The sequence below is a fragment of the Podospora pseudoanserina genome, chromosome 4 (genome assembly GCF_035222485.1).
Source record: "Podospora pseudoanserina strain CBS 124.78 chromosome 4, whole genome shotgun sequence".
Taxonomy (NCBI): Eukaryota; Fungi; Ascomycota; class Sordariomycetes; order Sordariales; family Podosporaceae; genus Podospora; species Podospora pseudoanserina.
Genome location: NC_085923.1, coordinates 3,524,865 through 3,543,957, shown reverse-complemented (window position 1 = coordinate 3,543,957; position 19,093 = coordinate 3,524,865). Strand labels below are relative to the sequence as shown.

At 53.9% G+C, this 19,093-nt stretch overlaps 9 protein-coding genes and 1 non-coding gene across 10 annotated transcripts; 3 read left to right on the top strand and 7 right to left on the bottom strand.

Moving 5' to 3' along the window:
* Positions 1-353: 353 nt before the first annotated feature.
* QC764_0071130 lies at positions 354-435 on the bottom strand. The gene has a single exon. It is a non-coding gene; the product is annotated as a tRNA-Ser (tRNA).
* Positions 436-907: 472 nt separating this feature from the next.
* Positions 908-2,363, top strand: QC764_405120 (uncharacterized protein). The gene is made up of 2 exons (XM_062946805.1): positions 908-1,973; positions 2,044-2,363. Exons 1-2 carry the CDS (start codon positions 1,049-1,051, stop codon positions 2,214-2,216), a joined length of 1,098 nt encoding a protein of 365 aa, XP_062800937.1. The 5' UTR covers positions 908-1,048; the 3' UTR covers positions 2,217-2,363.
* Positions 2,244-4,942, bottom strand: QC764_405130 (uncharacterized protein). The gene is made up of 4 exons (XM_062946806.1): positions 4,274-4,942; positions 3,354-4,217; positions 2,505-3,286; positions 2,244-2,452 (listed from the first exon to the last, which is right to left on the bottom strand). Exons 1-4 carry the CDS (start codon positions 4,491-4,493, stop codon positions 2,414-2,416), a joined length of 1,905 nt encoding a protein of 634 aa, XP_062800936.1. The 5' UTR covers positions 4,494-4,942; the 3' UTR covers positions 2,244-2,413.
* A 193-nt stretch (positions 4,943-5,135) lies between these two features.
* Positions 5,136-6,658, bottom strand: QC764_405140 (uncharacterized protein; the record flags this gene model as incomplete). The annotated part of the gene is made up of 2 exons (XM_062946807.1): positions 5,136-5,953; positions 5,989-6,658. The coding sequence occupies 2 exons, from the start codon at positions 6,656-6,658 to the stop codon at positions 5,136-5,138; spliced, it is 1,488 nt and encodes a 495-aa protein (XP_062800935.1).
* Positions 6,659-7,555: 897 nt separating this feature from the next.
* Positions 7,556-8,371, bottom strand: QC764_405145 (uncharacterized protein; the record flags this gene model as incomplete). Its single annotated transcript, XM_062946808.1, has 2 exons — positions 7,556-8,049; positions 8,116-8,371. The coding sequence occupies 2 exons, from the start codon at positions 8,369-8,371 to the stop codon at positions 7,556-7,558; spliced, it is 750 nt and encodes a 249-aa protein (XP_062800934.1).
* Positions 8,372-9,429: 1,058 nt separating this feature from the next.
* QC764_405148 (uncharacterized protein) lies at positions 9,430-10,076 on the bottom strand (the record flags this gene model as incomplete). Its single annotated transcript, XM_062946809.1, is given in 2 exon segments — positions 9,430-9,683; positions 9,689-10,076. Coding segments are annotated over 2 exon segments (642 nt in total).
* Positions 10,077-10,356: 280 nt separating this feature from the next.
* QC764_405150 (uncharacterized protein) lies at positions 10,357-12,037 on the bottom strand. The gene is made up of 2 exons (XM_062946810.1): positions 11,331-12,037; positions 10,357-11,265 (listed from the first exon to the last, which is right to left on the bottom strand). Exons 1-2 carry the CDS (start codon positions 11,638-11,640, stop codon positions 10,442-10,444), a joined length of 1,134 nt encoding a protein of 377 aa, XP_062800932.1. The 5' UTR covers positions 11,641-12,037; the 3' UTR covers positions 10,357-10,441.
* A 141-nt stretch (positions 12,038-12,178) lies between these two features.
* Positions 12,179-13,150, top strand: QC764_405160 (uncharacterized protein; the record flags this gene model as incomplete). Its single annotated transcript, XM_062946811.1, has 3 exons — positions 12,179-12,569; positions 12,636-12,781; positions 12,838-13,150. Exons 1-3 carry the CDS (start codon positions 12,516-12,518, stop codon positions 13,148-13,150), a joined length of 513 nt encoding a protein of 170 aa, XP_062800931.1. The 5' UTR covers positions 12,179-12,515.
* An 821-nt stretch (positions 13,151-13,971) lies between these two features.
* Positions 13,972-14,921, top strand: QC764_0071050 (uncharacterized protein; the record flags this gene model as incomplete). Its single annotated transcript, XM_062940647.1, has 2 exons — positions 13,972-14,190; positions 14,329-14,921. The coding sequence occupies 2 exons, from the start codon at positions 13,972-13,974 to the stop codon at positions 14,416-14,418; spliced, it is 309 nt and encodes a 102-aa protein (XP_062800930.1). The 3' UTR covers positions 14,419-14,921.
* Positions 14,922-17,299: 2,378 nt separating this feature from the next.
* Positions 17,300-17,629, bottom strand: QC764_405170 (uncharacterized protein; the record flags this gene model as incomplete). Its single annotated transcript, XM_062946812.1, has 1 exon — positions 17,300-17,629. The coding sequence occupies one exon, from the start codon at positions 17,627-17,629 to the stop codon at positions 17,300-17,302; it is 330 nt and encodes a 109-aa protein (XP_062800929.1).
* Between the last annotated feature and the right edge of the window lie 1,464 nt (positions 17,630-19,093).

The window sequence follows — 19,093 nt, the reverse complement described above, 5'->3', positions numbered from 1 at the left end:
TCTAGCATATCTTTTTTCATGATACCAACTCTGTTTAGCCCTGTTTTGTGGTCGAGTTTCTTTTGTTTGGACTGCGAGATGGCGGGGAGCACATAGAGGGTAGACCTTTGCGTGTGGAGGAAATGGGTTAATAGCTCTTGATACCAGGATGTTGTAATCTCGAACAGTTTATACCCTTTTTGCAATTCTTGATGCTGCCAGATTGAGACCCAGTGTTATTTTCTTGGGAATGAAGCACTGAATGAGACGAAGTGAAGGAGGTGAAGTCTTCGGTTTCTTAAGATGTTTCGCTCGTCAACAGACGACATTGCATCATGAGCACAAGATCGTCAAGAAAATTCAACCAAGGTTAAGGCGCGATGGCAGAGTGGTCTAATGCGTGAGACTCGAAATCTCATCTCTTCGGAGGCGTCGGTTCAAATCCGGCTCGCGTCGTTCTTTTGTCATTTTTGACCATGCGTGATGCTAGCCATTCATCATAGGAAACCAATTACTCATTTTGTTCCAAAAACACACGGGGTTGCCGTTTTTTGTCCGAGTGGTCGACTGTGGTCAGTTTCTTTCTTGTCTCTGCGGGAGTCTGGGGGTCATCTAATCCCGATGGTGCAGTTTGAGGGTTGGGGTTAGAGCTGCATTGATCGACATGCAAGGGTCCGATTGAGTTCGGCAGGTGGGGCGGCGGGCTGACGATGACATCATAGCCTGACGCAAGACCACGACGTCTGCCGAGACTGTTCCTACCAAAACAAATGGTCGTTGCACCGCCAAATGGACGTCATTCGGCCTGTTTGCATAGACCCAACAATGCCAAAAGCCTCTGGCTATGATGAGCCGCCTGGCTTTTCTTTCCTGCCGATCGTCCTGCGGCGTCACCACAGCGAGTCGTCCCTTTTTTCTTCCTCCTGCTCCGGCCTACCATCATCATGGCCCTGGTTTCCCCTGATCTATTCTCACTGTCTTCTCTATTGTCTGCTTTTTACAACTCTTCAGATTTGAAGCATATTTGATACCCACGACAAAAAAAACAAACCAACACAAAACACTCAGCATGGCAGAAGACACCCATCTGCCCTACCCAACCACCACCACCGCATCGACAGCCACAAGCAACCTGAAGAATGACCCGCCAACAGGGCTAAACTCATCCTCCACCTCGACCACGGTCTGTGAGGGCGCGGTAACAGCCACGACCGAAACCCACCACGGCGTCGGCGCCCACCCCGAAGACCCCCGCGGCCTCCCCGTCGCCTCGTTCGAGGAATACCCCGGCCTGCCTCGGCTCAACTACCGCATCCTCGACTACAAGCTCAAGCTCTCCATCATCGTCGCCCTCCTCGTCATCGAGTCCTCCTTGTTACCCATCATCCTCTACTATGGAATCTCGGCGAGCACCTCCCTCCGACCAGGCCTCGTCTTCGCCATCGTGACGTCGTTTTTCGGCATTGTTACCGGCATCGAGTTTGGTCTCCGGATGTTGAAGCTCATCCTGAAGGGCGATCAATACCGCCCACCGGGGGGAACAAAGTGGAGTTTTGATTTTACGCATCACACGCTCAGTTTTGGGTACACAGTTATGTCTGGGATTTTGATAGGGGGTTCGATTCCGCATGACCCGCCGGTGAAGGTGCTGGCCATCCCGGTTAGTTTGTTTTTGATCCAGATGGGGGTTCAGCTTACGTGGGCGGGGTGGATGAATGCCACGGGGAGGAAGGCGCCGTTCAAGATTTCGAGCGTGAGCAAAGGGGAGAGGGTGCCGCCGTTGGTGCTGACGATTATTGAGGATATCGTTGGGGTAGATGGCGGGGCTGGGGTGGAGTATAGACGGGCTGTCTTTGCGAGGTACGCGGCGAGTAAGAGGTTTAGGAGGATGATTGCGGTTCAGAATTGGTTTTGGGCCGTGGGATCGTTGGTGTTTGGGATTGGGACACTGGTGACGATCTGGTGTGTGCATTATTATATTGCCTATGGTATTGGTAAGTTTCTGTCTAAGGGGTGGGAGTCTGAGATACCCCTTAGGGGGAATGTGCTAACGATGTGTAATAGGATGGGCTACCCCGCTGGTCTTCACCATCGTCTGGACTTGGATCTCGGTTGAGTGGGTGAGACGGGATTTGAGGGAGGAGAAGAGGCTATGGAAAGAAGAGCACGGTCAGGGCGCCGAAATGCAACAGACGCAACCACCAGAGCCGGAAGTACAGCAACAGGAGACAAAGTAAAGGCAACGTATAGGTAGAACACGCATGGACTGGAGTTCAGGAGTCTGATTTGCTTTTTGGGACAGGCACCAGTGGTTTCCTGATACATCGGTGAATTAGAGAAAAAATATGTACAATCACAACATAAAAAGGCTTTTCAAATTTGCATATTATTCGTCGCATTCGAAATATTCATACGACCTACTGCCGCCGCTTACTTAGACCTTTGGTGCGCCATATCGGATGAGGTCCGCCGCCTGTGATAAATGTCAGTCGCGAGTTTACCATCTTTGTTTGGATAACACATACCTTTTCGGCAATAGCATACACCGTCTGGCAAGTGTTTGCCCCCGGCAGTGTCGGGATGACACTCGCATCCACAACCCTCAAGTTCTTGACGCCGTACACCTTGAGCTCCTCGTCCACCACACCACCCAGCTCCAACGGCATCATCGCACACGTCCCCGCGGGGTGATACACGCTCGGGCTCAGTGAGCTGCTCAAAAACGTCGCCAGCTGCTCGTCCGTCGTCACGCTCGCGCCGGGGGAGACCTCCCTTCCGCCCCAGTCTTTGGTCTTGGGGTTATCAAGGTAGTACTTCCTCGTGAAGCGGACAATGTCACCCATGATGGTCGTGTCCAGGGGGTTGGCCAGGGCGCGGTAGTCCACCTGCGGCTCGGTGTTGTGCGGGTTGGCCGGGTTGACATTGACCGTTCCCCTGCTCAAGGGGTGGAGGTCGACGAGCAGGCCGCTGGCGGAGCCGCCTTGGAGGACGAGGTTGTAGAAGGCTGTGTTGTTGTTGCTGAGGGCGGAGGCGTAGGAGAGCATCTGGGCGCGGTAGCCGGCTGCGACTGTCGGGTCGGATCCCGTGGGGAGGTAGGCGGCGTGGTTTTGGGCCGCGAGGTCGGCCGAGAGCTTGGCGGAGCGGGGGGAGATGACGGGGAAGGAGAGCCAGGCGGCTGAGTTGCCTGTTGCGATGGAGTTGGGGCCTGTGCGGTTGGCGGCCCAGACTTGGGAGGACCAGGTGGAGAGGGTGCGGTTTGTGCGGAGGTCGTCGGAGGAGGGGCGGGCGGATTGGGGGATGCGGGCGACTGAGGAACGGGAAAGGTTAAGGTTTGTGTTTTGATGGAGGGGGGAACAAGAGGAGAGGGGGCTTACATTGGAACGAGGCGGAGATCATGCCGTGGTCCTGGAAGTTTTGGCCGACGCCGGGGAGGTCGACGATGGTGTCTATGCCAGCTGCGGAGAGAACCTTTTTAGGACCGATCCCGCTCACTTGCAGTACCTGGGGGCTGTGGACACCACCGGCCGCCAGGATGACTTCTTTTCTGGCAGTCACTGTGGTCACCGGAGCGGCGGTGTTCCCCGGTTGGCCTCTTGCTGGTGCCGGGACGAACGAGACGCCAGTGGCTGTCGTGCCGTCAAGTACGATCTTGGTGACTTTGGACTGGGTGACCAAGTGGTAGTTGGCTCTCTTGACGTTGTCATAGTGGCCTGTCTTGGCAAAAGACCGCAGCACCGTCTTGGGATCCATAAAGGTTGGATACCAGTAGACACCCGGCACACCAGACCCGCTGTCACTGGCGATTTCAACGCCCGGTAGACCCTTGAACGCCTCCATCTGAGCCGTCGTGGCTGGGAACTGGTACGAAGGCCAACCGGCATAAACCCCTGAAGTGTTGCCCCAGAAGCTGGTGTCGTACGTAATGTTGGCTGTTCTTGTGATGTCCGCGTTGGGCGGCACAAAGTTGAGAGCCTTCTTGAAGTATGGCAGCAGGCCCTCCCATGTCCAGTGGGAATTCTTGCCAAAGAAGGCCCCCCAGCGGTCATAATCTTCTGCGGTCCCACGGATCGTCATCATGGCGTTGACCGCAGAGCTACCGCCCACTACCTTGCCAGCCAGGACTGATATAACACGGTTTCGTAGGTTGACCTGAGGAACAGATCGGATGTCGTACATGAACTGACTGTCGGACATTCCAGAGAATCCGCCTGCGACCGTGGTGAGCGACGCTGCCTCGCCTGTGCATCGTCAGCTTTATATTCGGTAGGACCATCTTCAATGTGGGTTGACGCACTCAGAACTCCGTACTCGATGACGAGAACCGTGGTCTTGCCATCCTCCGTCAGCCTGTCAGCCACTGTAAGACCAGCTGTACCGCCCCCAATGATCACGTAGTCGTATTCATTTTGGACTTGGCGGCCATCAAGGAAGACCTTGGAAGCGCGAAGATGTCTGCTGTACGCCGTTGGCGTCAACGTCAAAATGGCGACAAAAAAACTGGACAGCCGAGCCATGTTAGTCGTTGGAGCTTTCAAAGGTCCTCAGGACCTCCTCACCGGGCTGGGCGGCGGAGGCCTGCGTACTTTTAAGGGATTGGCATGGCATCAGTTAGACGGCCAAGTGCCGAGAGGGTCACTGCTCCGAGCGACAGGCATCGTATAGGCTGAAGAAGTCTTGGGACTGTCAGGTCATTGTTAGCAACAGCGCTGGATAAATATGCGAATGTCACCGCAAGGGGGAAACGCTGTTAAAAGTTGCCAGGTCGGGCCACAGGCGCATTCTCGGATTTATGAACGATGCAAAGTGTCAGACGAAGCAATATCGAAGCTGGGACATGGCGGTTGTGCCTCTCGTCTGGCGTTTAGCCGCGTCCGTGGAAACACACCGACTGGTCAGTGTGTGCGGGGACCTGATATTAAGCGGAGGATAAGGTGTTGAAGCGGGAATGTGCTGATCTGCAGGTCCCAGCATGAAGCCCGGTCGGTTGCGCGCAGCCAGACGTAGGTAGGGAGGACGACTTGGTCCACTCATCGGCCGAAGTTAAGTGCGCAAAGTATTTACGGTACCTGGGTAGAGGAGTAGTGGGCTTGGACTTTTCTGGCGTTAAACCTTCGAGTTTATGGACCGTCATCTCGTACAAAAACTGCTACAGAGTCTCATGCGCTCGCCATGAACCCAAAGATGACAGCCAGCCCCAAAACCGGCCCAGTCACCACATTCACCCTCGCCCCTCTATTCTCAACCGCGACAGCAGCATCAGTGACAATATCTGGTCCCGTCACCACTTCCTCTTCCTTCACCCCGCCAGACATGGAGAAAGTGCTCCCGATCTCTCCCCATCTCACATTCGAAAACGTAACCGAGACATCCGGGACCTGTGCCCTAATCAGTGCCGGATCGCCCTCAGTGGCATTACAAGGCCCGTTACTTGGCAGCCCATCAAGCCAGCTCATGAAGTCCCCTTCCGAGTTCCAGAGGCTGAAAACCAAGACCATGCCCCGCGCCAGAGCCTCCCCCATCCCTTTCATGCCGCCAAGTCGGAGGTAGTCAGATGAGTTCTTGGCTGCGCAGAAATCCTCTGTGATAGAGCCCTCGTATGAAATCCCGTCAAATCTCGAGTCAGTCGTCTCGGCTGTGTTGGGGATAACCTGTCCGTTCTGAATGTAAAGTCTTTTAATCTCCCTCAGCTCACCCGCGTCGTTGGTGAGAAATTGGGTGACGATGGTGAACGGGTTTGAACTGTCGATGTCCAGTCCCAGGCCATAGAACGAAGGGCTCCCGAGGTTGAAGGTGTTGAGCCCGCAGCCGTCTTTGTCGCAGACTCCTGGGGCTCCCTTGCCGCACTCTGCCTCGCTGGAGCAGAGGAATGACCCAGGAGAGGAACAGGTATGGGGAGTAAACGAGTTGGCGCGGGAGTTGGCCTCCCAGATATCCATTTCGTTGCAGCAAGCGCCGGAGGAGTTGAGGTTGGGCTTTTTGATCACAAAACCTCGGATTAGTTCTCCACAACAGCAGATTGCCTGTCGCAAGCACGTAGACTTACCAGCCCGTTGATCCACGGCGCAGTCCTAAAACACTGCGCATCACAATACCCCGTCCCGTACCCCGCCCCAGCAGGGTTGCTCTCCGACCTGCTCCCGCTCAGGTCCATCTCGGACAAATACACGGCGCTGTTCATCCCGCAGGGCAGACCCGAAACATCGACATCTACAGCCAACTCCTGGCCCAGCAGCGTCAGAGGTTCGTAATTCTCTCCATCCTCAGCGAGGAGATAGACCCTCGGACTGACAGCGCGGTATTCAGCTCCGTCAAAGAGGTATTGCCTCAGTGTCACTGCCGAGCCCACAGCAGACACGCCGATTCCGCCGTATTCAATCCCTTCGAGGGCACAGTTTGCTGCGCACGAAGCTGGATCGTCGGGGTCACAAAGCAAAGGGTTCGAGAGGAAATCGGCAGAAGCGCAGGAGACGGAGGGGTCGGAGATGGAGTGGAAGTGGCGGGATAAGGCGTCCGTCACGAGGGAGGTTTGCTTGGTGGTGCAGATGCCCGAGGAGGTGCATTGCTGGGTTGGGAAACGAGGGTGGAGTTCGGGTGTTAGGGTGCCAATTTGTTGGGCGTGGGCAGATGCAGGGGAGAAGAGGAGGAGGATGAGAAAAGGGGCAAAAAGGGGGGTTGCCATGGTGAACTGGATAGGCTCCACAATAGGGGTAAACAATGGGGTTGGATTTTTGCTTGTCAGGGGGACTGCTTGAAATTTCATGCGAGTCCTCGGATTATTTATTGGGAGCTACTGGGCCTATCTTTTGCGAACCTGCAAATTCGATGCAAACCTGGTGTCGTCCTCAAACATCTTGACTTCCCCCCGCGGATTGATTTTCACGATCCGTAACGCAGATTGGGCTAGGTAGTTATACCCGGATTTGCTAGCCTGCGGAAATCAGAGGGATTTGGAACGAATGCTCAACATAATCTGTCACCTGGAGTTTTGTTGCAATTTGCATAGGCAAAATCCGGCACAACTGCCCCAGGGGCGACGGAGTTGTTTGGGCACACTGAACCCGCGGTCGATCATTGACCCCTGAACTTCGCTATGGCCTCGAAGCAGGATCGCGACATTCGGCATTTGGAGAACACGGAACTTCCTTGGGCAATCTTACCTACTACTTACAAGTCGACTGGTAAGTGGGGTATCTGCACTGCGCGGTTGAGTTCCGTGCAAGGGCAAAAGACCCGGCAAGGTAACGTGTGCTTCAAAAGTCTGTGCAGGTTCAAGATCAATGACCGGATAACACAATCCCGGATCACGACAGATGCCATCACATCATCACTATTTCAGGGGCCTGGCTAACTTCAGCTTCGTATTAGGGTCTATGAGAGGTAATTATTACACTCTGTCTCAAGAGAAAACCATTGGCTGATCCAGACAAAAGCATCACTGGATGTGGTGTCGGGTGTTTTCATTTGAGGCTCCAGATGGGTGTTTCGTGTGCTTGTGTGCTCAAACTTTTGTCCACGGGTACACCGCCCCTCTCCTTGACGTCCCTCCGCTCCGGGTAACCCCCGGAGACCATGGCATTCAAATGAATGGTATGTCATCCGTATTCATGTAATCATTGACGCCGTAGCTGATGCAGTGAAGGCCGCCCAACATGGGCGCCGGGTTGGTCCAGGTATTGTCATCGCTGCAGGTCTGCCACTCAAGACCGGGCCAGATGCAGTTGTAAAGGCCGGCAAGTGTGTCGCGCTTGGTGTTGGAGGTGGAGCGCTTATCAGGAGGGTTGCAGGGACCGGTCATCACGGGTGTGTCCATCGCCACGCCGGGAAGATGAGTCAACTTTAGGAAAGCATGAATTCCATAGTTTGTGCAAGTCGTGGTGACGCCCCCCAGCTTCCCCATGGGAATGACATCTGACCATTTGTTCGAACTGCACTCCTGCCACTTGTCGCCGGGGGAGATGCAGTTGAATCGTCGTGTCTTGCCGTTGCACTTGCCAGGGCCGGACTGGATCGGGGTAGCGTCCGCGGTTGATAGATCGCGTTCGGAAACATGGCTGCCGACAACATCAGCGTCTTCTGTCAAAAGGGTATCTTAGCATTCCAGATTGAAGCGACATAAAAACAGAGGAATGAACTTGCCGGCGCGAACAGCAATCTTGGTCTCCAAGGTGGTTTTATGGACACCAAATCCCCAGAGAGAAGAGGTAGATTCGGCAGTCCAGGTATTGAGGGGCTCAACGGAGTAGGACTTGGTGGTGGTAGGCAACGAAGTAGTGCGCGGCGCGGTGGAAGACTCGACGGTGCCCCAGATGGGAACTTCAGAGTAAGGCTCGCATTCAGAAGCCAAAACCCCCAGGCAAACCGCGGCCAGTTGAAAAAACACAGCTTTCAACATGATGATGGCGTCTCTGAAGGAGTGTGGCTTGAGGTTCCGGTTAGAATGGAGAGGGAGATGTAAGAGATGGAGTTGAAACAGAGAGAGACAGAATGCGGGAGATGAGTTCCCTCATATGATTGGTATCACTGGTGGAGTTGTGCAGCCTCAGAAGTACCTGTGTATCGGTGGACTTGAGATCATGGAGAGAAGACCCTGAATTTTGTGGGGTATATCACAGCAAGCTCCCATTTGAAAGAGTACCCATGTGCTCTTGTCACAACATGGCAGAGATTTGTTGGATGAGCCACCCACCCTCTGGTTGCTCTTTAGAGCTTCCTTGTTGGTACATTTCCCCACACTCTTTGTGGCATTTTACCTCGCCTGTAGAGTATTGTTCACACTGTAGACAAAATGGCTGACACGACAGAAGTAAGCCATGTCTCAGAGGATAGTTGTAGGCCTTAGAAATACCTAGTACGCCTTGAAAAGAACAGCTAATATAGGCCTTGAAAACAACTAATTGACCTAAAATAAAAGTACCCTATGTCTCACAAAATAGTTGAGAGACCTAAAAAGATAGTTGAGAGACATAAACCGATATTCAGGGGGTCTACCAACTTTCTTTTGGGGCATGTTTTGAGAATACGATATGCGCCAACGTAGTTTTACATTGCTAGTTATGATGGCTTTGACTACTCACTAATTCCTCCGTACCGGGTATCCTGCTTCCTTGCTATGCTATCGCCTCCTTGATCCGTGGAAAATCACTAGTCCCGGCTGTCTACGTTCGAGTGCGATGCCCTAACGACTTTTCCCTTATCCACGATCTTATCCTCAACCCACTTGCCCACCGCTCTGTCGGTCACAAAAATACCCGCTCGTTGCATGGCCACGGCCCTGGTCTTGCTTTGCTTACAGAGCTTGACGAGAAGCTCCCATAACGGCGACTTATCCTGAACGCGCGCCGGCATATAGTAATGTTGCAGGCCGATCATCTCCAGATCCTTAAATCGACGCCAAGTCATGGCCATATGGCTTACCGTGATCCTCGTAAAGAAAAAGTCGGCGGGGATGGGTCAGTCGCAGTTGTGCCCAATGGATTGGAGATTAGGACACCGTTTGACGAGGGCGGTTTGCATCTCGGTGAGGTAGCTCTTGGCGTGATTGGCATTGCCCTCGCAGCGAATAACGATGGCTCGGATGCAACCGGCGCCCCGTTTGCCGACACGATTTACCCAGCATTTGTGGTATGGGCTGGACAGGCCAAACTTGTTCTCTCCGTAAAATAAAGAGAGAACCTCGCCGAATTTGTCCTTGTCGGTGCCCAGGGCTAACCCGAAGAAGGCGCCGCTCGTTCCGTTTCTGGGTTGACGCAAGCTATGTGATGGGATCTCGATCTTGGGGATTCGGGGACGATGGTCCTGTCGGAAACAAGACAATAACGGTAGATCATGTTCCGAATTTCGCCTGGGAGAAGCTTGAAATGGGATGCCGGCGCGCTGGGCACGACCGAGTTGTCGGCGGCCGAGCTGGTTGTGTTGTCAGGCTCCGTGGCAGGAGGACTAGGAGGGAAGGGTGGAGGCGGTTCTTTGTCGACAGCACCATCGCCAACGTCGTCGAAGGGCGCAGGAACGGTGGGAAGGGGGCCCGCGGATGTGCGCATGCGCTTAGCGTCGCCGGTGGTGCCCGCCATGGCCATGGCTTTGCGTTTGGTCTCACCCATCGTGTCGTCCCGGTCAGGTTCTTGACATGTCAGTAAAAGGTGAAAACGGCAACGGGAGAGGAAACGATTGTTGGGCGATTCTTGTCAGCCGTCGACGGCCAAATAAAGATGGCTGTGGCTGAAGCGAGAGGAAAAAAGGGTTTGCTGGGAAGAAAGCGAAGAGGTGGAAAGTCGCGCCTCTGAAAAGCTGTTTGGAAGACGGGGCGGGACAATATGATGCTATCGACGATGGCTCCCATTAATGCCTGTGACAAACTCTCGGCGAACTGGCCGCTCTTTGCTCCGGAGCAGCCCTGGTGGTATGGTTCAGATGTATGATATATCATTTTACAGTTGGCAGATACTAAAGTAATTATCTCCATTCTTCACAGCCCCCTACCCGCTCCTTGCCCAACTGGCGACTGAGGTGTTGGTGTCCTGAACATCCTGCTCTCCATCATGTACCTCTCATGCGAGCTCATAACCTTGCCATCTTCCTCTTTTGCTTCTCTCCCGTAGAGCCTTCCAGCAGAAAATGTGGGCGGCGGGGGAGGAGGTGTCTTGGGATACGAAGAATAGGCGCTGTAAGAGGGCAGCCCGTCGGCGTTATGGCTCATGCCCGTGCCGGTGGTGCCCGTGCTGGTGTTCTGCTGTTCGGTAAAATCGGTGGATTGAACCCGGGTGCCGCGCTGCTTCTTGCGGCGGCAGCGAAAGATGCAGGAGATGATGAGGGTTATGATTACGAAAGGCACGATGATCGCTGTGATTTGTGCTGCGAGGGAAATTCCGGAGTTGGAGGAGGGGGGCTCAGTGGCTGACGGTGACGGGATGTTGGATATCGTATGAGTTGGATAGGTCGAGAAGGAGGGGGAATTGTTGGGGCTGGGGGTAGGAAACTGCAGAGACGTTGTGGTGCTGGAGGTGTGTGAGTCGCCGCTGTAAGAAGAAGTGCTGGTTTGGCTTGTTGTGAGCGAGGTTGATGTTTTCCTGGTAGAGCTCGATGCGCCAGTGTCAGCACAGAAGGGAAGGGGTGTATCGCCGCCGATGCAGGTTTGGTTGTTGGCGCAACAGATGCCGATGGTGTCGGGGGTGGTGCCACCACATTGGAAGTCGCCGGAGTGGCAGACCCTGACGCAACCTCCTTTGCCGGCGCCGGTTGGGCAGCAAAAGAAGGCCCCGGCTTCAAGTAAACAGGTCTCATCTTTGTTACCTGTGGTGGTGAAAAGAGTCAGCGGTCGGCCATGTTGGCGATAAAGGGAATAAAAGAAAACATACAACACCAGCCTGCTTGGGGGCATGTTGACTCATCCGCCCGGCATGTCCCTGCCGCTTGTCGTCGCTGGGGCTGAAGGCTAGTGCTACTTGCGATGGAAGCCGTGGTGCGGGTCACTGAAGGAGTGGATGGGAACATTGATGAAGATGATGGAGATGGAGATAATGGCACCACCAAAGCCTGCCTGGCCGGGCGGAAAAGATATGTAGGAGATTGATCAGACATCTCGCGGCTAGGTACCAGACGCAACAGAGCTCCATCCTCCGAGATCTGAAGGACATACTGCAAGATATATATCGTTCGGTCCACCATACTGTCCCTTACCTCTTAGGCCGATCTATCATGATACCTGGGGGTCTGTGCTCCGCAGCTGGGTTCGTGGCTGATTTTACCGAGACCTGGTGGTCGACCGGCAGGCGGGATGGCTGACTGATCGCCAAAAAGACATGGCAGGATTGGCGAGGAGGGGAACGGGAACTGTTTGTCTCGCAGTATCGGTGATTTGATTTTGTGATGATGTTTCTACTGAAGAGCTTTGACGGCAATGCCAAGCAATCCCAAGCAATCGTGGTTTGGTCAGGATTCCAAGGTCTGTGGTCTTCTGAAATCTCAAGATTGCTCAACTTCAACGGGTGCATATTGTTTGGTTTTGCAGAGGATAGTCTGTGAAATAGTAATGATTTTGTGGCGAGTTGCATTCAGGGGTAAAAGGGGCGTGTTTACTGCGGCAACGATGACAAAGATGGAGCGGGGTGACGGGTTTGAATAAGGCCCGTGCACCAGCTTTGACCCACCCAGCGGGTGTCTATTGGCGAGGATCAGCCGAGGGAACAGGGATGGACCAGGACGAGATTTAGCCGCGTGGTGTCACTTCTGGAGTTTGGGGAAAAAATGACAAGACAAACACGATGCGACGACGACGACGTCTTCCGACCGCGAATTCTTCTTGATCCATTTCTTTCGACGGAGCGACTATCCCAGCATCGTCTTTTGTTTTTCTAATCCGTTCGGCCACGGCCATTCTCTCACTTATGAACCGACCACATTGAGCCTCCCTTTCTGTCGCCCAAGGGCACCCGTTGAAAACCCAGTTCACTGTTTCCCGATCGTTTAGTTTCGTTGCTTTTCTCGACCCCGTTACACTCTTTTTTCGACGCACATACACCACCGAATTAATATATAACACCATGGGCAATTGCGCTTCTTGCCTGGGGAGCAGGCGACGAGATGATTATGATGAGGTTGGTGGTTCCTCAGGGCGGCTTTGATGACGTTGCTGGTTTGTGCTAACAACCATGGCCGAACAGGACGACGAGGCGCAGCATCTCTTTGACGACCCGAACAGCCTCCAATACGGCAGTTTTGAACAGCAACAGATGATGGGCCCCGAGGATTCACAGGAGGTTCAAAGAGAGATCGAGGCTCTGCAGAGGGTGGTTGCGCGCACGTCAGAGTATGCACCCCTGACCCCTACCACCCACCCACCGGCTGACAGATGTGCATGAACAGCAACATGGTCGACATCTACGACATTGCACCAAGCAACCACCGGCCGGCGTCGCCTTTTGCTGCTCCAGACAGTCCCGAGATGCAATACGCATATCCCGCCGCTGCCCCCGACGCCAACCTGGTCCGCTATCACAACCTCCTCTCCAAACTCTCGTCACACGACGACCTGGCTGCTGTGGCACGAGTTGATTGGGGCACCCCCGACGACGACACCATCGAGATGCAGCAAAACGCTGTTATACCCATCAAGGTCGAAGGAGCCACGGAATCTCTTGTTGGCGACTTTGCTGATGCTGCAGCTGCAATGCGCTGAGGGAGGCATATACAACATGAGTTTGAAGCTTCCGCCGTAACCGCCACTACACCCTCACGAGATCTTCCATGCGGTGGTCCAGGAAGGAGCCGAGAAGGAATCCTGGTTGATCTGCTCCGGCCTTGGGCCGTACCTTGGAGGGGGGCGCCTCGCACCTGCTGACCTGCACTTGCTGGCATGCCTCGTCCAACCCGCCGGTGTTCAGCTGTTCTCTCTCCCCCCTTCCCTTCTCCTTCCCCACCTCCCTCCTCTCACTTCATGTGGGGTTGCCGCTTGTCATCAAGGCTGGAAATGGTGTGTGGGTGGATGTGTGTCATGGGGCCAAGGGGGATGTGAGAGTGGGATGGGAGGTAAAACGTGGCACTGTGGGACGGCCCGTTTTTTGTAACGATTTGATACCCATGGAGGCCGGAGATGGCGCTTTCCATATTTGTCTTTGTTTCATTATTGATCACGCTCGGTAGGGCTGGAGACGGAGACTACAAAGTAGCTCCCAAGAAACGGTCGACGCGAGAGGAAAAAAAATGGTATGGGCGTTTAAAACAAAAGGACGCGCTATTGCCGCCAGACACTGAATTCTACAATCATAAGCAAAGCTTCTTTTCTATCAGGCTCCTTGTGACTGGTCCAGCTCACCCTTTCCCCTGGTGCCCCCATGACACGCAGCCAATCGGACAGATATTCTGCGAGAGGGTGGGAAACGCTGTCGGTTTAGTTTCCTCAACACCCACCACACCCGCCATCGACAGGCACATGCACCAAGAAAACGACCGACTCGACAGGAAGCCTCATGATCCATTCAGCGGCGGCCACGTGCATACATGCTTAGGGCTTTTTGTGCTGGTCATGTTGCTTCGCGGTGGAGTCTTGCTAGATATAAGAACCCACAACCAGCACCAGCACAGCAAGCAACGCCAACATGCACGTCTATTCTCTTCTTTTTTGCCACCATGGACCCCAAGTCACCAACAACCCTAGCCACCGTTCCGCCATCCATCGGCCAGCCAGGCTGTCTTGTCGTACCGTTGCCGAGCGCGGGGGTGAGTGTGGGAAGTGGACATGCCACAGCTTGGCGGCTGGATACTCTCTGTCATTCATAGGGCTTTTTCTTCTCTATAGCTCCGCCCCTTCCGGAGAGCGGCTCGCCCTGCCCACACCCACAATGCTAACCGATGTAGGCTCATTGCGGAAATACATCAGACGTCCTGCGTGAATACCTGCTGGAGATGGGAAGCATCCAACACGTTCAACAGAGGGCAGATCCCTGACGACAACGCAACATCGAAAACGAAAGAGTATGCATGATAAGCACCACCATCACGACCCCGACTCCGGCCGCCCGCCCCAAAAGCGGGAGTCTGTGCGTGATTTGGTCGTCATGTCATGGAAGACGAGAGGGACAGCCAGCGAGGAAAAAGCATGGCAGTGGGGTCATGGCTGGCATGTGTTTACGGTGTGGCATGGCCGACTCATTGGGCCGCCTCTGCAAGAACTGCAGATGGCTATCGGGGCAAAAGGGGGGCCAGGGTCCGTTGCAACGATTGGAGAAGAGGGCGGCGGAAGCGAGAGGGACAAGAAACAAGACGCCCTCAGCCCGCAGGAAGCAAGTATGGGAAGGAGAAAAGCACGTCACATCGGTTCTCTCTCACTCACTCTCTCTCTCTTGATCTCTCGATCTCTCGATCTCTCGCTCTCAGCTACCTAGCCTACCACGTACCTACCGAACTAAACCGCGCGTGCCGTTCCACGTTCAAAGATGTCTCAAACCTGCCATGCCATGCCACGCCCAACCATTCCATCTTGTCGATTCCTGATGCCCAAGCCCGATGTTCACAACCGTTATCCATCATCACATCACATCTTCCCCAGGTTCTGCTTTCCAGAATTCCCAGGCTGTTTCGGAACGGCAAATGGGTGTGTTGGCCGTTGCTCGCAGGAAAAGAAGTAAAAAGAAAAAGAGAAAAAGCAAATTACACACAACTTCCACCACCGCCGCCGCCACCACCAGAAAATTGTCCGAGAAAAGCAAATAAAAACGAGTATTCGTCCCCTATCCGAGCCGTCCCTTTTCGCCACCACGACGAGAACTCCCACCAGCAGGCCGTTTTCTCACCGTGAAACATGCAGCTGTTCTTTCCCCGTCCTCTGCCACCAGATCTAGATCCCCTCAACTTGCCGTTGAGAGGAGAAGAGAAGCGGCGGATGTGCCTATCATTCATCCCCCCCACCCCAATTCTTCAAATTCTTCTTGTTCTCGCCAGGTCCGCCTGCCATATTTCGCACCCGGCTACAAAAGTACCTACTACCTACGTGACCAGGGACTAGATTTCTTCCAGAACATTTTCCTTTCCCACAGGTCCACTCCCCCCCGCGTCAACTCAGTCACCCACACAGTCTCCACCCCTTCCACCTCGCTACGGCATCTGACATCTCATCTTGACCCCGCCCTAGATGGAGAGGGGGGGTGTGGGTGTAAAGAGTGAGAGAAGAAGCAGAAAAAAAAAAAAAACTGGACGGGTGTGTGATCTGTTTCGAGACTGCCGATGGCTGCCGATGCTAGTCTCCCCCTTTCCCCCTCATTCCCTCCCCCGCCCCGCCCTCGTCCCTTACCTTTTGCCTGCCTGAGCAAAATGTAATGTGATGTATAGTACCTGTGTGTGCTAAACTTTCTCTCCTCCTAGCGAGGGGTGAGTGGGTGGGAGAGCAAAAACGGGGAGTGATCCCACTGGTTCTGTGGCCCCCTTCCCCACCCACCCACACACACAACCTCTCTCTGTGTGTGTGTGTGTGGTGCGTGAGAGAGAGGAGTAAACGGGTCTTTACCAGAAGATCTTGCACACTGAAGAAAGGGTTGCGGATCCGGTAGTTGTCCCCCCCCTCCTTCCCCTCCCTTTCCCTCTTACACCTGCCATGCTCAGGGTCATCTTCAAATGTGGCAGAGGGAAGGGGGGCTGAAAAGAAACACAAAATAAGTGATATTTCGTTACTGTTATACGTAAAGCGCTTTTTCGTCTTGCTTCTCTGTGACATCTTTTAACACTTAACAATGAAAGAGCCGTCCATGCCGATTCTCGGCCTGCCAGCCATGTGGTAGTTCCGACCACCACATAACTCTCCAAGCCTTCCGTTCCCCCTCCCTCCCCAAGTTTGACCAATAATCACAGGACGTCCCATTGTGTGTCGTGAAACCCAAGCCGGACGTAAAAAACTTGAAACTCCCCTGCCTGAAGGACGAGAAAAAAAAAAAAAGAACAACAAAAGCTGGCGCATGCTCTGTCACCCAATGGTGACCAGTGCCCTGGTTTTCAAAGAGCCAATATTCCAACAAGATGACGAACCGTACCTAACAAGAGAAAACGTGACAAAGACAGAAGTGAACAAGTAAAAATGTACAAACGGCAGCAGAGGGCAAGTCTTCTCGCCCAATATTTCCTCCTCCCATCATCGGTTCCGGTCCCGCCAGTCATGGCCAGGCTCCGGCGGTATCCGATATGCATCTATTCCCGCACCCACAACTCTGTCTGGTGGTCGTTTTTTCCCTCTTGGTTCTTGTCTCCCCCTCCTTCTCCTCTACCCTGTGCTGCCTGATGTTGTTCCTTGCCGACGCTGTGGGATTCGCGCCTCCGGAAGGGCTTGCATCTGTGGCTTGATGGGGGCTGTTCCGTGTTCCCCATTCCCCGACTCCACAGCGTTTAAAAAAAAAAAAAAAATAGAATAAAAAAAAAACCTTCTTCATGCAGTAAGAAAAAGAAAATAAAAGAAAATCGGGAAGAATAAAAAGAAAAAGAAATCATGAAAAAAAAAAGTAAACAAGAATGAGATGTTCCTCAGCCCAGGAAATTTCTTTTTGTCTTGACCCGCCTACCCGTCCGCCGCCAGCCCTTCTTCTTCCCTCCTTCTACAACACACAAAACGCACATGGTTTTTGCCTCTCACGTTTCTCTTTTCGTATCGATAAAAGCAACCAACGAAATTGGACGACCCGTCTGCATATGCTGTCAGCATTCTGTTTCCTGCTCGCGCTCACCCTCCTCGCCTCGTCTCGTTTCCTTCCTCTGTCTTGGCAAGGTAAGGTAGATGAGCATAGGAAGAAGGTAGGGTAGGACACAAACCTTTTTTCTTCCTTTGTTCCTCCTTCCCATCGTCATATCACAACGTCCTCTCCCTCTCCACATGGCTTGCGAGCAGTTCGTTGATCTGGAGTTGGATGTCGTTCACATCCCGCATCGTCTTCTCGATGGTGGCCCTCCTGTTGCCTTCGCGCTGCCACCTCTGGATGTCGTTCAACATCTTGTCGATCCTCCTCTCCTTCTTGCACTTTTGCTCACAAATCTTGCACGGGCCCTGGGCGGGCTGCCAGCTGTAGACGAGCTTCAGTCCGCACGTCTCGCCGGTGCGGTACTCCTTCTCGCATTGCTGGCGGAAGGTACCCCACTTCCAGTAGCCACAGTTCCAGCGGGTTTGTTCAAAGTAGCACATCTTGTTGGGCAAAGGGGTAAGGTAGGCAGTGCGGTAAGGGTCTCGACGACAGTGTGTCTGTCGTGTGGGTCGAGGCAATGTTGTGATTGGTGTGCTGGGCCAGACGGCAGAAGACTGTATTCAGACAGGGCTTCATGTCAGCGACAGATATCCACCGTTTAACCTTCTCACTCAGCAGCATCCGGAGCGACCTGCAGGGCTTGGGTCCCACAACATCGTTCATGGTGTCCTTACTGTTTTTGAGAAAAGGGGGCGGCCGAGAGCAAGACTGGATGCACTTACTGACTTGATGGTCGAGGCCGGCTGCTGTGGGCAGGCAGATGCTTGTAAAGCTCGTCCACTCTTTTCCTTTGTCGAGGAGCCAATGATGATGTTGTTGGAGTTCTGGGTAGCAGGCTGACCAAGATGTCGATGTTTGGGGTTCTTATTAACGGTATATCCTAAAAGTTGGAGAAAGAGAAAAGCGCCCTTCAGGTAGAGACGGTGAAGGATATCGGCACCTTACTTATACTTGTGAGAGCCATCATCTCCTTCTTCTGTTACCCTTTCCCATGGTGGCAGGACCCTTGTCGTCGACTACACAACAGTAGGCCATGCATCAAGCGGTGCTAGGTACCCGGGGGTTCCTTGATGGAGCGTGGTAAGGGCGATGGAGTTCTTTTTCGTCCATCTCATCTCCTGGGGACTGTCCTGGTACATGTTGTTGCCCCCGGCTCCCCGGCTGCCATCCCCCCGCGTCGTCAAGTCACGTTTGCGATCACACGTTGAGCTATCAAGGGGGAGTGTCCCTCTGTCTGCCCTTGGGGTGTGTGATGGTACCCTTGCCGGCAAATTAGCCCGTTTCCTGGCCCGCGCAGGTCCCTCTGTGGCCGGACTGGCCTTCATAGGAGCCACGTTGTTCATGGCTCAATAACCACGGTTGAGCACCATGGATTCCCCACCGCGCCATGAACTCACAATTTGACATGAGCAAGCCGTGGTGGCCAAAAGCCAGTCCCTTGGCGTTCTTGTACTCTTGTATTGGCCCGAGACCGGTTGGCCATTCTCTGGTTGCTTCACCACATAGCCAGCCTCGCTGGCCATTTTTTCCTCCTTCTTTTTCTTTTCTTTTTCACCTTTCCAACAGAGCTTCCGCTTGGTACTCCCTGCATAACGCACGGCCAACCCCTGCGAGTGATGCTTCATTGTCTTGCGACCTGGGAGCAGGGGGGATCAGAACCTAATGTCCACGACGACCCCTGTGAGGCCCTAGAGGTGTTGTCCTCTTGTCTCTGGCACTTACAACAGCATCACTAGCGCCGGTTCTTGGGTCGCTATGGTGTGTGTGCCGAGAAGAGGATCTTCCCGTGTGAACTTGCGGACGCCGTCCAGGCCCCTTCCGGATCGGCCCACCTAGCAGCCATTGTCGGCTAGGCTGGGTCGAAGTGGCCACGGCCATGGCCCAGGGCCGGGACCACCGCCAAA

Coding starts and splice junctions, on each gene's coding strand:
- QC764_405120 (XM_062946805.1), top strand. CDS start 1,049: ATGGCAGAAGACACCCATCTGCCCTACCCAACCACCACCACCGCATCG. Junction 1,974..2,043: donor TTATATTGCCTATGGTATTG/GTAAGTTTCTGT, acceptor GATGTGTAATAG/GATGGGCTACCCCGCTGGTC.
- QC764_405130 (XM_062946806.1), bottom strand. CDS start 4,493: ATGGCTCGGCTGTCCAGTTTTTTTGTCGCCATTTTGACGTTGACGCCA. Junction 4,218..4,273: donor CATCGAGTACGGAGTTCTGA/GTGCGTCAACCC, acceptor GACGATGCACAG/GCGAGGCAGCGTCGCTCACC. Junction 3,287..3,353: donor GATCTCCGCCTCGTTCCAAT/GTAAGCCCCCTC, acceptor CCCGTTCCTCAG/TCGCCCGCATCCCCCAATCC.
- QC764_405150 (XM_062946810.1), bottom strand. CDS start 11,640: ATGGTGGACCGAACGATATATATCTTGCAGTATGTCCTTCAGATCTCG. Junction 11,266..11,330: donor CCCCCAAGCAGGCTGGTGTT/GTATGTTTTCTT, acceptor TCACCACCACAG/GTAACAAAGATGAGACCTGT.